The 12,801-nt window shown below is 43.1% G+C and overlaps 1 protein-coding gene across 1 annotated transcript in view; it reads left to right on the forward strand.

Moving 5' to 3' along the window:
- Positions 1-297: 297 nt before the first annotated feature.
- Ankdd1b (ankyrin repeat and death domain containing 1B) overlaps positions 298-12,801 on the forward strand; it is a 59,492-nt gene continuing 46,988 nt past the window's right edge. The window contains 3 exon segments of the mRNA XM_059276297.1: positions 298-460; positions 6,346-6,449; positions 10,856-10,954. Coding sequence (XP_059132280.1) covers positions 298-460; positions 6,346-6,449; positions 10,856-10,954 — 366 coding nt within the window.

The following is a 12,801-nucleotide window of genomic DNA, read 5'->3' on the forward strand; positions in this document are numbered from 1 at the left end:
CTATAAATCAAACCCAGACATTTTTAAATCATACAAAGAACTGATGGATGGAGCACAAACTAGGAATTTCTGAGGGCTTGTAGATTTCTAGAAAAGTTTCCTTTTGTGTGGAGCCAAACCCTAGTATCTGGCATGCCACACCTAAAGGCAGACTCCAGTCCAAGCCAGGGCAGGGCTGGAGAACCAAGGCCTGTTCCTAGCCACCCGCCCCAGGAGAGCAAGCTCGACTCTGTGCTCCGGAGGGTGCATTTGCAGGCCAGCCCCACACCTGGTGAGGTCTTCATAGCGCAGGTGGTCATGAACCCCGAGAGCCACCGAGCAAGGGCGATGATGCTCCAGGCGGCCAGGGGGCTGAAGGCTGACCTGAGGGGCACAGCCACCGGGCCCTGGAGGATTCTGGCCAGGATGCCGAAGTCTGAGGGGATGGACCCAGAGGCTGCAACTGCAGGACATGAATGCTGTGAGTCCTGAGACTAGGTCTCCTGGTGGGTAGAAGGTGGGCTCAGGCCGAGGAACGAGAGACTTTAGTTTTCTATTTGAAGTTATAAGACATTTCATTTTAATATAAAATATATAATATTAGGGCTGGAAAGATGGTTCAGTGGTTAAGAGCACCCACTGCTCTTCAGAGGACTAGAGTTTGAGTTCTAGCACCAGCTCTGGGTGATTCACAACCTGCTGCAATTCCAGCTTCAGGGCTCACTGCGTACTGGCATGCAGTGGGCATACTCACTGCAGCCTGGGTCTGCCCTGGCGACCCTCGGGATGTCCTCTGACACTGCCTTTTCTCTACCCCCCCATCACCCCCCCCCCCCTTGGCTGGTTTTCAGCTTTGAAATACCTGCACCATCTACTGTGGATGGAGATCACTTTTCTAAGCTGGGGAGGAGACTGTTTAAAGAAATGAGTAAGCCCTTTTGCAAATAGAATTCCTTGTGCTGTTGTCTTAAATCATGATTTCCGTGCAGATTTATTGCGTGACTTTAAGTCACTTAACGTCGTTGTTAGGTTTCTAAAGCACTTGGGAATGATAGCATAAACCGAGGTCACACTGAAGAGGTCTTCAGGAGACGAAAGGACTCAAGTCTTTTAACAGCACCATGGACTCACGTGGATAGACTCCTTCCTGAAGACCAGCCTTGGCGACTGTACACCACTTCCATAATATAATGTGCAGTTACTTGGTTAGCTAATTCCAGAAATATTTTCCAGGGCTTACTTAGTACTTGCTAGCTATGATTCAGACGTGGGGATGCAGAGAACAAGGCAGCTCCTGGTCAGGTGGAGCTCTCACTGGGCCGTGGTGGAGGTGACCGACCACAGGAAGTCAACAGTGTGACAATTTAAGGGAAGGTCTGAGAGCACAGTGGAGGCCACGAAACAACATGACATGGGTGGGACCAGGGCACAGGAGGACTTTAGGTCGGATACCCAAACGGGAGGCAAAGACCAGGCAGCACGGGAAGTTCAGGTAGAAACCATGGCAAGCAAGAGTGAAGCAGACGTGGAATCCCTGTTTAAAATGAGGAAGATGCCCAGCCTGTCTGGAGCACCGTGAATGAAGCTGAGAGCCACTGAGACTGGGGAGGGTTAGACTTTGGATGGTGAACATCTCCTCAGGGTTGAAAGCTCCCTATCAGTTAAAACTAGTGAACCTTTAGTAGGCAGGCCTTAGTGGAAGGAAGTTTCCATGTTCCTGAGGGGCAACCCCAAAGAGAATACCAGGACACATGCTATCCTTCTGAAGAATACTGCTGCCGGGCGGTGGTAGTGCACCCTTTAATCCCAGCACTCCGGAGGCAGAGCCAGGTGGATCTCTGTGAGTTCAAGGCCATCCTGGGCTACAGAGCGAGCTCCCAGACAGGCACCAAAACTACACAGACAAACCCTGTCTCAAAAAACAAAAACAAAAACAAAAACGAGTACTGCTTTCTCCACTGAGCTCTGTTCAGCTCAGTTCAATACAACCCCCAAGTGGCCATGGAATGAAACCTCTGAAACTATGAGTCAAAATGAACCTTGTCTCACCCCACGTCGATTGTCTCCTCTGGCATTTTGCTAACACAGGACAGTAGGTAGAACAAATCCATTTACTTGAGAACAAAACAAACTTGGTAATGTATTTTTCCTCAATTTCAGACACTTAAATAGATGCACACTGGTGTCTTAATTAGTGTCTCCCCTCAATATAGAGGTAACAGTTTATCACCTTGGTTTCTCTCTGTTCTTCTGAAGTCTTTTCTCTGTATTTAAATTGGGTTGTTGAACATTGAGAGCTAAATATTCTGGTATATTTCATTTATATAATAACCTGTGCTGTAGTGTCTTAATCTCTCTCTCTCTCTCTCTCTCTCTCTCTCTCTCTCTCTCTCTCTCTCTCTCTCTCTGTTGTTTTTTTTTTTGGTTTTTTGGGTTTTTTTCAAGACAGGGTTTTTCTGTGTAGCTCTGGCTGTCCTGGAACTCACAGAAATCCACCTGCCTCTGCCTCCTTAGTGTTGAGATTAAAGGTGTGAGCCACCACCGCCTGGCTCATGTATTTTATTCTTTTTTTTTTTTTTTTTTTTTTTTTGGTTTTTCGAGACAGGGTTTCTCTGCATAGCTTTGCGCCTTTCCTGGGACTCACTTGGTAGCCCAGGCTGGCCTCGAACTCACAGAGATCCGCCTGCCTCTGCCTCCCGAGTGCTGGGATTAAAGGCGTGCGCCACCACCACCCGGCTATTCTTTAATGGTACTTCTCATAAGAGTGAAAGGTTTACATTTTGATGAAGTACAGTTTATAAATTTTTTTCATTCATGGTCATACTGTTGCTGTTACATGTAAGATCTTGCTGAACCACAGACTATGAAGTTTTTCTTGTGCATTTTCTTCTAAAAGTTTATAGTTTTGTGTTTTCATTTACATAAACAATCCATTTGGAGTTCATTTCTGTATAACATAAGTTCATATCAAGATTTAATATGCTTTCCAAATATTTAATATCATTTGTTGAAATGATTCTCCACTCTCTCGTCAAAACTTGTTAACCTTTGACAAAAAAATAACTGATCATATTTGTGTGACTTTATTTTTATGTTTTATTTATTTATTGTATGTTTTATTCTATTGGTGTATGTATCCCTATGTCAAATACCCTATATTAAACTATTCTTGCCTATTATTGTACAATTGTTGTACACTAAATTAAGTAATGTGACTCTTCCAACATTACTTTTCATTTTCAAAACAGATTTGGTCTTTCAAAATTGTTCTTTGCCTTTCTAGATAGGTTTTATAATGAACCTGTTAGTAGCTACAATATTTTTGTGTGATATTTTATTGAAACTGCATTAAATCAATAGACAAATTTTGGGACATTAACAGCTTATGATGTTCACTCTTCCAACCCGAGAGATTCAATATATCTTCCCATCATTTAGCATTTGAACTCTTTCACCCACAAGTCTTTTTTTAGGATTTAGTTTATTATTTTATGCATGAGTGTTTTACCTGAATGTATGTATATGTGTGCCATGTATGTACCCCAGCCCTTGAAGGTCAGAAGAGGGCTTTGGATCCTCTTTGACTGGAGTTACAGACTGTTACAAACTGCCATGTAGGTGCTGGGAATTGAACCTGGGTCCTCTGCAAAAGCAACAAGTGCTCTTAACCACTGAACCAACTCTCCAGCCCCAATATTTCTTTGGTACAGAAAAACTGTATATGTTGTATTACCTTTATATGTAAGTATTTTGGTTTTTGATCAATTATCGTGCTTTGAAATTTTCAGTTTTCATTTGTTCATTGCCAATATGCAAAAATATGATTGACAATTACACATTAATCTTGTATTCAGCAAGCTTGCTAAACTCACTTGCTGGTTCTACAGCTGCTTGTACATTCCTTGAGATTTTATACGTAAAAGCAGACTGGACAGCTTTTCCTTCTATCCGTATGTCTCTTCACTTAGTGTACCAATTCATTGTTCTAGCTATAACTGTCAGCACAATATGTAAACAGAGAGGTAAGAGTGGAAATCTCTTTTTATTCTTGATCTTAGGAACAAAAGCTCGGATTTTAAAAATTAAGTATGATGTTGGTTGTCAATTTTTTGTAGATGTCCTTTCAAAATGGGGAAATTCTTTTCTACTTCCAGTTACCCAAGAGTGGTACTTTTTTCTTTTGAGAAAGGAGAAGAAGGCAGTTTGTTCTTTGTTTTCATTTATTTTATAAGTGTGTGTGTGTGTGTGTGTGTGTGTGTGTGATATGTATGATATGAGGGTGGTGCATGCATGCTACAGTATGCATGTGGAGGTCAGAGGATGGCTCTGTGGAGTCAGGTCTCTTCTCTGACCCTTACATCCTTTCTGGGGTTAGAGCTGGGGTCGCCAGGCTTGCCTTTCCCCACTCAGCCATCTTGCTGGTCCCTAAAAGAGGTTTTTTTTTTGACTGTTGTTTTTTAAATACTTGGTAAAGTTCACCAAAATTCTTTTTGAGCATGGAGATTTCTTTTTTGGAAGAGTTATAACTACAAATCTAATTTCTTTACTAGTCAGGGTTATCCATGTTAACTATATAATCTTGCATGAAATTTGTTAGCCTATGGTTTTCTAGAAAATATACTGTTTTATCTTTACTGCTAAATTTATGTGGATGGAGCTGTTCATGATATTCCTTTTTTTTTTCTTTTTTCATTTCTTCTTGTTGTTGTTTTTGAAAGAGTCTTACCCAGTATCCCAGAATGGTCTTGAACTCTCAATCCTTCTGCCTCTACTCCCTGAGCCATATCACCCTTTTAATGCCTGGTGGGGTGTGTAAAAATATGCTTTCTGTCATTTGTGATCTTGATCTTTTTATGTCATCTGGCTGGGCATTTTTTAGTTCATTGATTGTGGGGCGTTTACCCAACCACCCCCACAGTTCCCCAGAGTTTTCTTGAGTGCGAGCAGCAGGAAATATTAGATAGAAGGATTTATTGCGGAGAATATCGTGGAGATAAACAGATAGAAAATAAAGGATAGCCTCGAGAGGGCCTGGAACCTATTCCAACGGCCCCGACTGTCTCTGCCCCAGGGTTTTTATAGAGACGCCAAGGAGTGGAGCAAAAGGCCTCCTCTCCCAGCACAGCCAAGTGCAGACCATCCCAGACACCTGCACTTAGGCCCGTGGTCTAATCATCCTCTATTCGGACCTGCTGGGTAAAGCCACGAGGAACCCGAGAATGGGCTCCCACAGTTGATATTTTCAGATTTCCAGCTATTGTTTTCATTGACTCTAGTTTATGTTTTTTTCCGTTTGAAATTCCATTGACCACCACTTTTACCTTGCTATTTTCTTCTGTCTGCTTATTTTTTCTTTTGCTCTTCTTCTTTTAAAAAATATTGTTTTTATTTCATGTGTATGCATATTTTCCTACGTGTGCATGTGTGTGTGTGTGTGTGTGTGTGTGTGTGTGTGTATTTGTTCATGTGCACCTGGAGCCTGTGGAGGTCAGAAGAGGGTATCCAATTCCCGAGAAATGGAGTTGCAGATGGTTGTGAGCCACCATGTGAGTACTGGCAACCAAACCCAGGTCCTCTACAAGAACAGTCAGTGCTCTTAACTGCTGAGCCATCTCTCCAATCCTGCTTTTTTCCTTTTCATTCAGTTCAAAATATTTTGTCAAACATCTGCTTTTAATTCTTAACCTCAATTTTATTTCCCATGATTGGGACTGTCTCTTGAGAACTCTCTAGCTCTCTTGAACCTTCTCTATACTAGTAAATAAAGCCTGTCACATGTAGGTGTATATGAGAGGGGTTGGGGGATGTCATGGTCACAGTAGGTGTGAATCCAATTTTATGTCCTTTCTTATAAATGAGAATAAACCATATTCATTCCTCTTAGCCTTTAACTGAGTTTCTACAGTGGGCTCATTAAAAGGTTTTGTTCCTACAGGTTTGGCACTGAATCTGAGTTCTGCAGATAGAAGTTTTATCTTTGTAAGATGTACATTCTTCCCGGCCTCATCCTGTACTAACTTCTCACAAACAGGGTCCCCTGGGAGGTCAGTCTGCTGTGGCCCTCTGACCTGCTAAGCTGATAGCAGGTGGTGGAACTTCAGGGTGGCCTTCTTGAGAAATGCTTTGTTTCAGGTCTGTCCGGGACATTTTGAGGGTGCGAAAACACTTGCAATGTGGGGAGAAGATGGAATCGTGGTATTCTGGCTTTGGAAATACTTAAGCAAATACACTGTGTCCTCAACAGCAGAGCAGGAGAGTCTCGGGGTTGCCATTCCAGCTTTCAGAGTGCGAGGCTGTCACAGAAACGTGACAGAGAACTGTGGCCTCCTTCACTCCTCTGGGTCATGCTCCCTTTCCTTCTTTCAGTACTGCTGGTTGAGAGAAGCTTTCAGAATGCTGCTAAAAGCAATAATTTGGCTCTTATGGAGAAGCCGTTTGAAAGGAAGGTTAACATTAATGCTGTGAACAATGTGAGTAGAAGTCACAGACATGACAAGTGACTATTCCACGTGGTGGCTTGGGAGTACATAGGTCAACTGAAATAATAGCAATAATTGAAGACACTAGGCTGGCTGAGATGTGGGGGCTCTAATGTGGGTGTTAAAGCTAAAGATGGAATTATGTGGCAGAGCAGGCTTGGGGTGTTTTCACTTAGGGAAGGGAAGTGGGCAAGGTCTTATGCACATCTGTCTGTGGGTAGACAAGCAAGCCCACCACTGGGATTGTGGGCTTGGACTTGGTCCTAGATTGTATCCTGTGGATTGGTTCAGTCTTTCTCATTCTGGAAAGCCAGGGTATGATTTGCTATAACACCTGGGCTCTTTTTCTCTCTGTGATGCCCTCTATGGTTGGGTTTTTCCAGATTTAAAATCCAAAGAAGTATGTGGATTATCACTTTACTGCTTTTGAAAGAGAAAGCATCTACACGTTAGGTGATGAAATCTGGCTTTTGGTCATCAAGTACCTAGGCTTTGCAGGAAAAGTCCATTGCCAGAAACATGGATTTCCTATTGCTTGGCTTGGTGGGGGGTTCCTTCAAGACAGGGTTTATCAGCATGAATGGGTTGGTAGGTAAGACTTGCTTAGGGTGAACTGTAGAGTGCTTTGTAGTCAGAACACAGAGGTGGGTTAATGCTAAATAAAGCCTAAGCCTCGGGGGCCCTGCTTGCTCAGGCCCCTTCCAAGGCACTGGGGGGCTCTGGCAATGTTGCCCATGATTATGTGATCTTCATAAGACATAATGAGGACACTGTAGCTGCAACAAATTATACACCTCTGATTTTGGCTTTAAAAAGAGGTTCCTAAGTCTGGGGAGATAGCTCTGTCAGTAAAGTGTTGGTCACACAGCATGAAGGCCTGAGTTACAGCCCTAGCACCCTGAGAAAAGCCAGGCATGATGGCACATGCTTGTATCCCAGTGCCGAGGAGATGGAGACTGAAGCTCCCTGGCTAGCCAGTGTAGCCTGATTGGCAAGCCTCAGGTCCCACTGAGAGAATGTCTCAAAAATCAAGGTGGAAGGTTCCTGAGAAACATCTGGGTTGACTTCTGTCTTCCACACATGCTCTCACCCCTATAGCCCTACTCCACCCACGAAAGGGTTCCCTAAATAGTCTAAACTCGGGCTTCACAAAATATGTAGCTATTCCAGGCAGGGAAGTCATAGAAACAAAACTGCACCGTCTAAGTCATGCAGCACGTGCAGCAGAATGATCTTTAGCAGTTGCATATGTGTGCATGAGTGCATGTGATGGGGTATGTGCTCATGCATGCATTTATGGAAATGTATATACCTACACACACAACTTGTATACATGTGCATTGTACATTTTTTATGTATTATGGGATATGTGTACATATATATGTACATCATATATATTATATGTGTGTATACATATATCTGTACATACATCCACATATATGTATAACATATATACTATACATGTATGTTAAACATGTATGTTTATATTATCCATACACACACATATATATTTATTCTGTGTATGTGCACACACACACACACACACACACACACACATATAAAACCAGAAAAAATTTATAGCATAACAATTCTTGGAACAAAAAATAGGGAAGGGAAAGGAAATAAGAGAGGATAGGAGGAGGAAAGAAAAGACAGTAGTTGGTTGGGGTTGTAGAGATGGCTCAGCTGTTTAGAGTACTGGCTATTTTTTGCAGAGGATGAGGGTTCGATTCCCAGCACCCACATGTCAGCTCCCGACCATCTTTAACTCCAGTTCCGGGAGATTCAACTCCCTCTTCTGGCTTCTGTAAACATGCATGGAGGCAGAGGCAAAGGAATCTCTGTGAGCTTGAGGCCAATCTGGTCTACATAGTGAGTTCCAGGCCAGCCATGGCTTTGAAAAGAGAAGAAAACTAAAGAAAAGAAGCAAGCAGGTTAAAAAAACAAAAACAAAAACAAAAAAATCAAACAACAACAACAACAAAAAACCTTTGAAAATAGTTATTTGCTAAAACACATAAAATAATTTTATCTTTTAAAATTATTCTGAGCATGGAGATTCACTTTTGAGTAAGTAAAGCAGCAGTCATTTTCTTAACTATCAGGAAGTATAGCCTCTGATACATGTTTAAAACAATTTCAAATTTTCTGCACAAAACAGCTGTGATACTGGTTTTTAACCTACAGCCTCACACAGGCTCGGCAACCTAGCGCTGATCTATTTCCCCAGATATTCGTGTGTGTGTGTGTGTGTGTGTGTGTGTTCATGAATACGCACTCACATCTGTTTGTGAGTAGGTGTTCACGTGGGTGGGCATGCGTATGAAAGCCAGAGGACATCCTTGGGTGTCACCCCCCACCCTCCCGTCTTCCCGCTCCCTCTCTCTTTCCTTCATTCTACAGAAGGAAGTGCGCAGGGTCTTTAGCACATCTCAAAGCCTGTGGGTGGGCTGGAAAGCCCACCATCATGGTGATGGGCCTGGACTTGGTCCTAGATTATGGCCTGGGGACCAAGCTCAGGGCCTCACACAGACTAGGCAGATGCCCTACCACTGAGCTACCCTTTTTTTTTTTTAAATTAATATTCTTTCTAATGACAGCTATTTAATCTTGTTTATAGCAACTTGTTGTCATGGTTAGTCGCAGGGTTCCTTAAGAACCTGTGATGATGTATATTTAAGTGTAAGTGGTATGATTACATTCTTACACAAATAGAGTGTGTGGGGAGGCTGACACAATAGAATAAACTACCCCGCAGACGATGTCAAGATGACTTGTGTTTTGTAAACACCGCCAGTTTAGCAAGCAAGAAAAGAAAATATCTGAAACCATTTTCTTTTTTCTGTAATTCCCTGTGTGAAACAAGAGTAGTCTGTCCATGCCCAGGCGTCTTTGGGGGGAACTTATGAAAAAAACGTGGCACGAATACTTCTGATAAGCAAAACATACATTGTGGGAAATGAGGTAAACTCTCTGTGGGCATCCTGGGAGCAAACTGTGCCTTTTTCTTCAAAGGAGAAGATTTCAGTAGCCTGCTTTCTCCCCTGCTCCCCCATTCTCTAACTTTCCCCTTCTCTGCTTCCCTCCTTCCTCCAGCCTTGCTTCTCCTGTTCTTTCCTTCCCTTCCTTCTTCCTTTTCTGTTTTCCTTCCCTCTCTTCCTTCCTTCTCTTCCTCTTTCCTTCCTTCTTCACTCCCTTCCAAACTGATTTATTTGTTTCTATGCAAATTACGTTCTTTTTTAATTGTAGAAGAGGGATGCTAGAGAGTCGAGGCAATGATGCAGGGCACTTGTCGCCCTTACAAAGGACTCAGTTCATTTCCCGGCCCCGACGTGGTGGTTCATAATCACTGTGACTCCAGTGCCAGGGGATCTGATCTCCCCTTCTGGCCTCTTCGGGCACACATGATATATATATATATATATATATATATATATATATATATATATATATATACACACACACACACATACAAGCAAAACACTCACACACATAAAATTTAAACTCTTCAGAAAATATATAGAAGAAAGAAAAAGAACAAACTGAGACATTTAGGAAATTTTGTCATGAATTATCAATATATTCTGTTACAATTTAAATGCTAAGTATCTCCAAAAGCCATCTTGAAGGCTTGGTTTCTGCACAGCGGAAGCTGATGAAATGTTTAAGAGATGGGGCCTAGTAGATGAGGACAGATCCCTGAGAGTCTACTCTTGGAGGGGTCTCTGGTCCCCCAGCCTCTCCCTCTCTCTCCTTCTGTCGAATGGGATGTGGGCAGCTTTGCTGTCTCACACCCTTCCTGCCAGTTATAACTGAGACTCCGACACTGTGAGCCCAAATAAGGTTTCCTCCTTATGAATGGCTTGTCTCAGTTATTTTGTCCCAGAAACAGGACATCGACTAACATATATTGTGAAAAAAATTACCATTATTAATGATTGCATATAAGAAAATACAACTTTGCTTTGTGAATGACTTTTATGACATCACTGTGTGCCAAGTTATACAGGGCATCAGTGTGGGCAAAGCCTTCAGTGGATTGCCAGATTCTCAGGGGTCTTTTGACAACAGGAAAGGTAGAATTCTGCTGCACATAGTTCTTACCCCTTTCAAAGGAAAAAGCAAAAAGTTCAACCAAATAATCAGAATGCAAATAGTCTATAGGAAAGTACCGACCATGTGAGAGACAGGAGACCCAGCTGAACATGGAGGCTCAAGCCTGTAATCCCATCATTCAGGAGGCAGGCACAGGACCACAAGTTAGACGCCAGCCTGGGCTACACTGCGATCCTCAGTCTCATTAAACAAAACAAAAAACAAAACAAACAAAGGAGACAGGGTGTTAAGAGGGTTAAGTAATGGTCAGACATCCAAAGATACGAATCCTGTTTCCTCAGATGAACCACACAGCCCTGCACTTTGCAGTGGTGAGGAGTCATTTATCTGCGGTGGATTTCTTACTGAGTCACAAAGCCTGGGTGGATGTTGCCGACAAGGTAAGCTCACCTTCCGTGGCGACTTCAGTAGACTGAATTGGTGCATAACCGGCATACAGGAGAATTTATCTCTACAGATGTCTTCCTCTCGTGGGCACACTTCCGTCGGCAGTGCGCATCGCTGGACAGGTCTCTTGAGAGAAGACACACACGTTGTGTGCTCTTTGTACTTGGTAACTGAATTGGTCACTCATTAAGACTTGGATTTTCACGTATTTTCCCATATTGACCTTACGGCCCTGGCCTCACTTACCAAAGCAGTGTGATTGTCCACATTATGGTCAGATTCATGAAAGACACACACTCATCAGCTCCAGGGACTTTACGTTGTGACTTTGTCCCGTGGACTCTGATTCCAAATAAAACTTATCAGATACATGTTTTGTGCCAGGCACAGGTATCAGGATGGGTATTTAATGCCATCCCCCATCTAATCCTATGAAAAAAAGCATTAGTAGAATGCCCAATTATAGATAAGGAGACTCAGACACAGAGATTAAAGATCCTGTCCCTCAAAGTCACATTTAGGAAGGACGGGAGGCAGCTTTGAACCGAAGGTTTCTGGTTCCAGAGACTGAGCTACAAACCAGCTTCTGTCTGTCTGCCAAGATCGCAAAACCCACCCCTGAGGGCTTTTCCACTTACCCTCCCACCTCCATTTAGTGCTTCGTGGCACAAGGAAGCTAGCCAAAAAGACCCCAAATCGTGCTTATCATCTCTTGTCGCTGAAGACAGTGATAGCTCTACTCATTATAAAACTCTGAGCTCGCCGGGCGGTGGTGGTGGTGGTGCACGCCTTTAATCCCAGCACTCGGGAGGCAGAGCCAGGCGGATCTTTGTGAGTTTGAGGCCAGCCTGGGCTACAGAGCGAGATCCAGGAAAAGGCGCAAAGCTACACAGAGAAACTCTGTCTCGAAAAAAAACCAAAAACAAAAACAAAAAACTCTGAGCTCTTAATTAGTTATATAGATCATAGCTCTTTTTTTATTACTTTAATTTATAATCAGTGTGCACGTGTGGTGTGTGAGTGCAGGCATGTGTGTGCCACAGCATATGTGTGGAAGTCAGAGGAACTAGTCACGTCTTCCGCCATGGGACCCTACCTAGTCCATGGTTCTCAGCTTTACACCATTTAGAGACGCTCACAGAGCCCTTGTGTTCTCTCTGGTCTGGACACCCTGGGAGGGAAGGTTCACCACTGTTTTCTCTTCGCCTCGCCCAGGGCCTGGGAGTGAATATTTGGGTGGTAAGAGGCTCCTGTTCTTCCCTGTTAGTCACAGGACTGGCTCCGTTGGCAGTCACAGAGAAAGTGCAGATTGGATAGTGCTGGGATTTTCCTTTGTGTCACCAGGGAGGCACAGATCTCTCTTGATTATTGCCATGGCGCTGGTGAGCAAGCAGATTGTTATGTAGTAATCCAGAAATAAAAATTACCACCGACTGCCCACTCCTTCTCTGAATATAATTAATTGTATAACAGCCATGGTTTGGGGGGAAGGGACATGGCTACTGGCTAAACCCAGGACTCTGCGTATGTTAGGTAAGCATGCCATCACTGAGCTATTCCAACCTAAATAACAAAACAAAACAAATGAACAAAACAAACAAACAAAAACAACAACAACAAAAAACCAAACAACTTTATTTTGAGACAAGGTCTCATTAAGTTGCTCAGACTGGCCTCAAACTCACTATGTAATCCAGGCAGGCCTTGAATTTACAAACTCAGACGTCCAAATAGATGGTTTTACTAGCCTGCTACATCCTTATCATGGCTGTGGTAATTAAGGGGCATGTGCTTTAGGTATGCCCCTTAATTACCGGCTTGGTTATTTTGACTATTAGTT

This window comes from Peromyscus eremicus, chromosome 11 (assembly GCF_949786415.1).
Source record: "Peromyscus eremicus chromosome 11, PerEre_H2_v1, whole genome shotgun sequence".
Lineage (NCBI taxonomy): Eukaryota > Metazoa > Chordata > Mammalia > Rodentia > Cricetidae > Peromyscus > Peromyscus eremicus.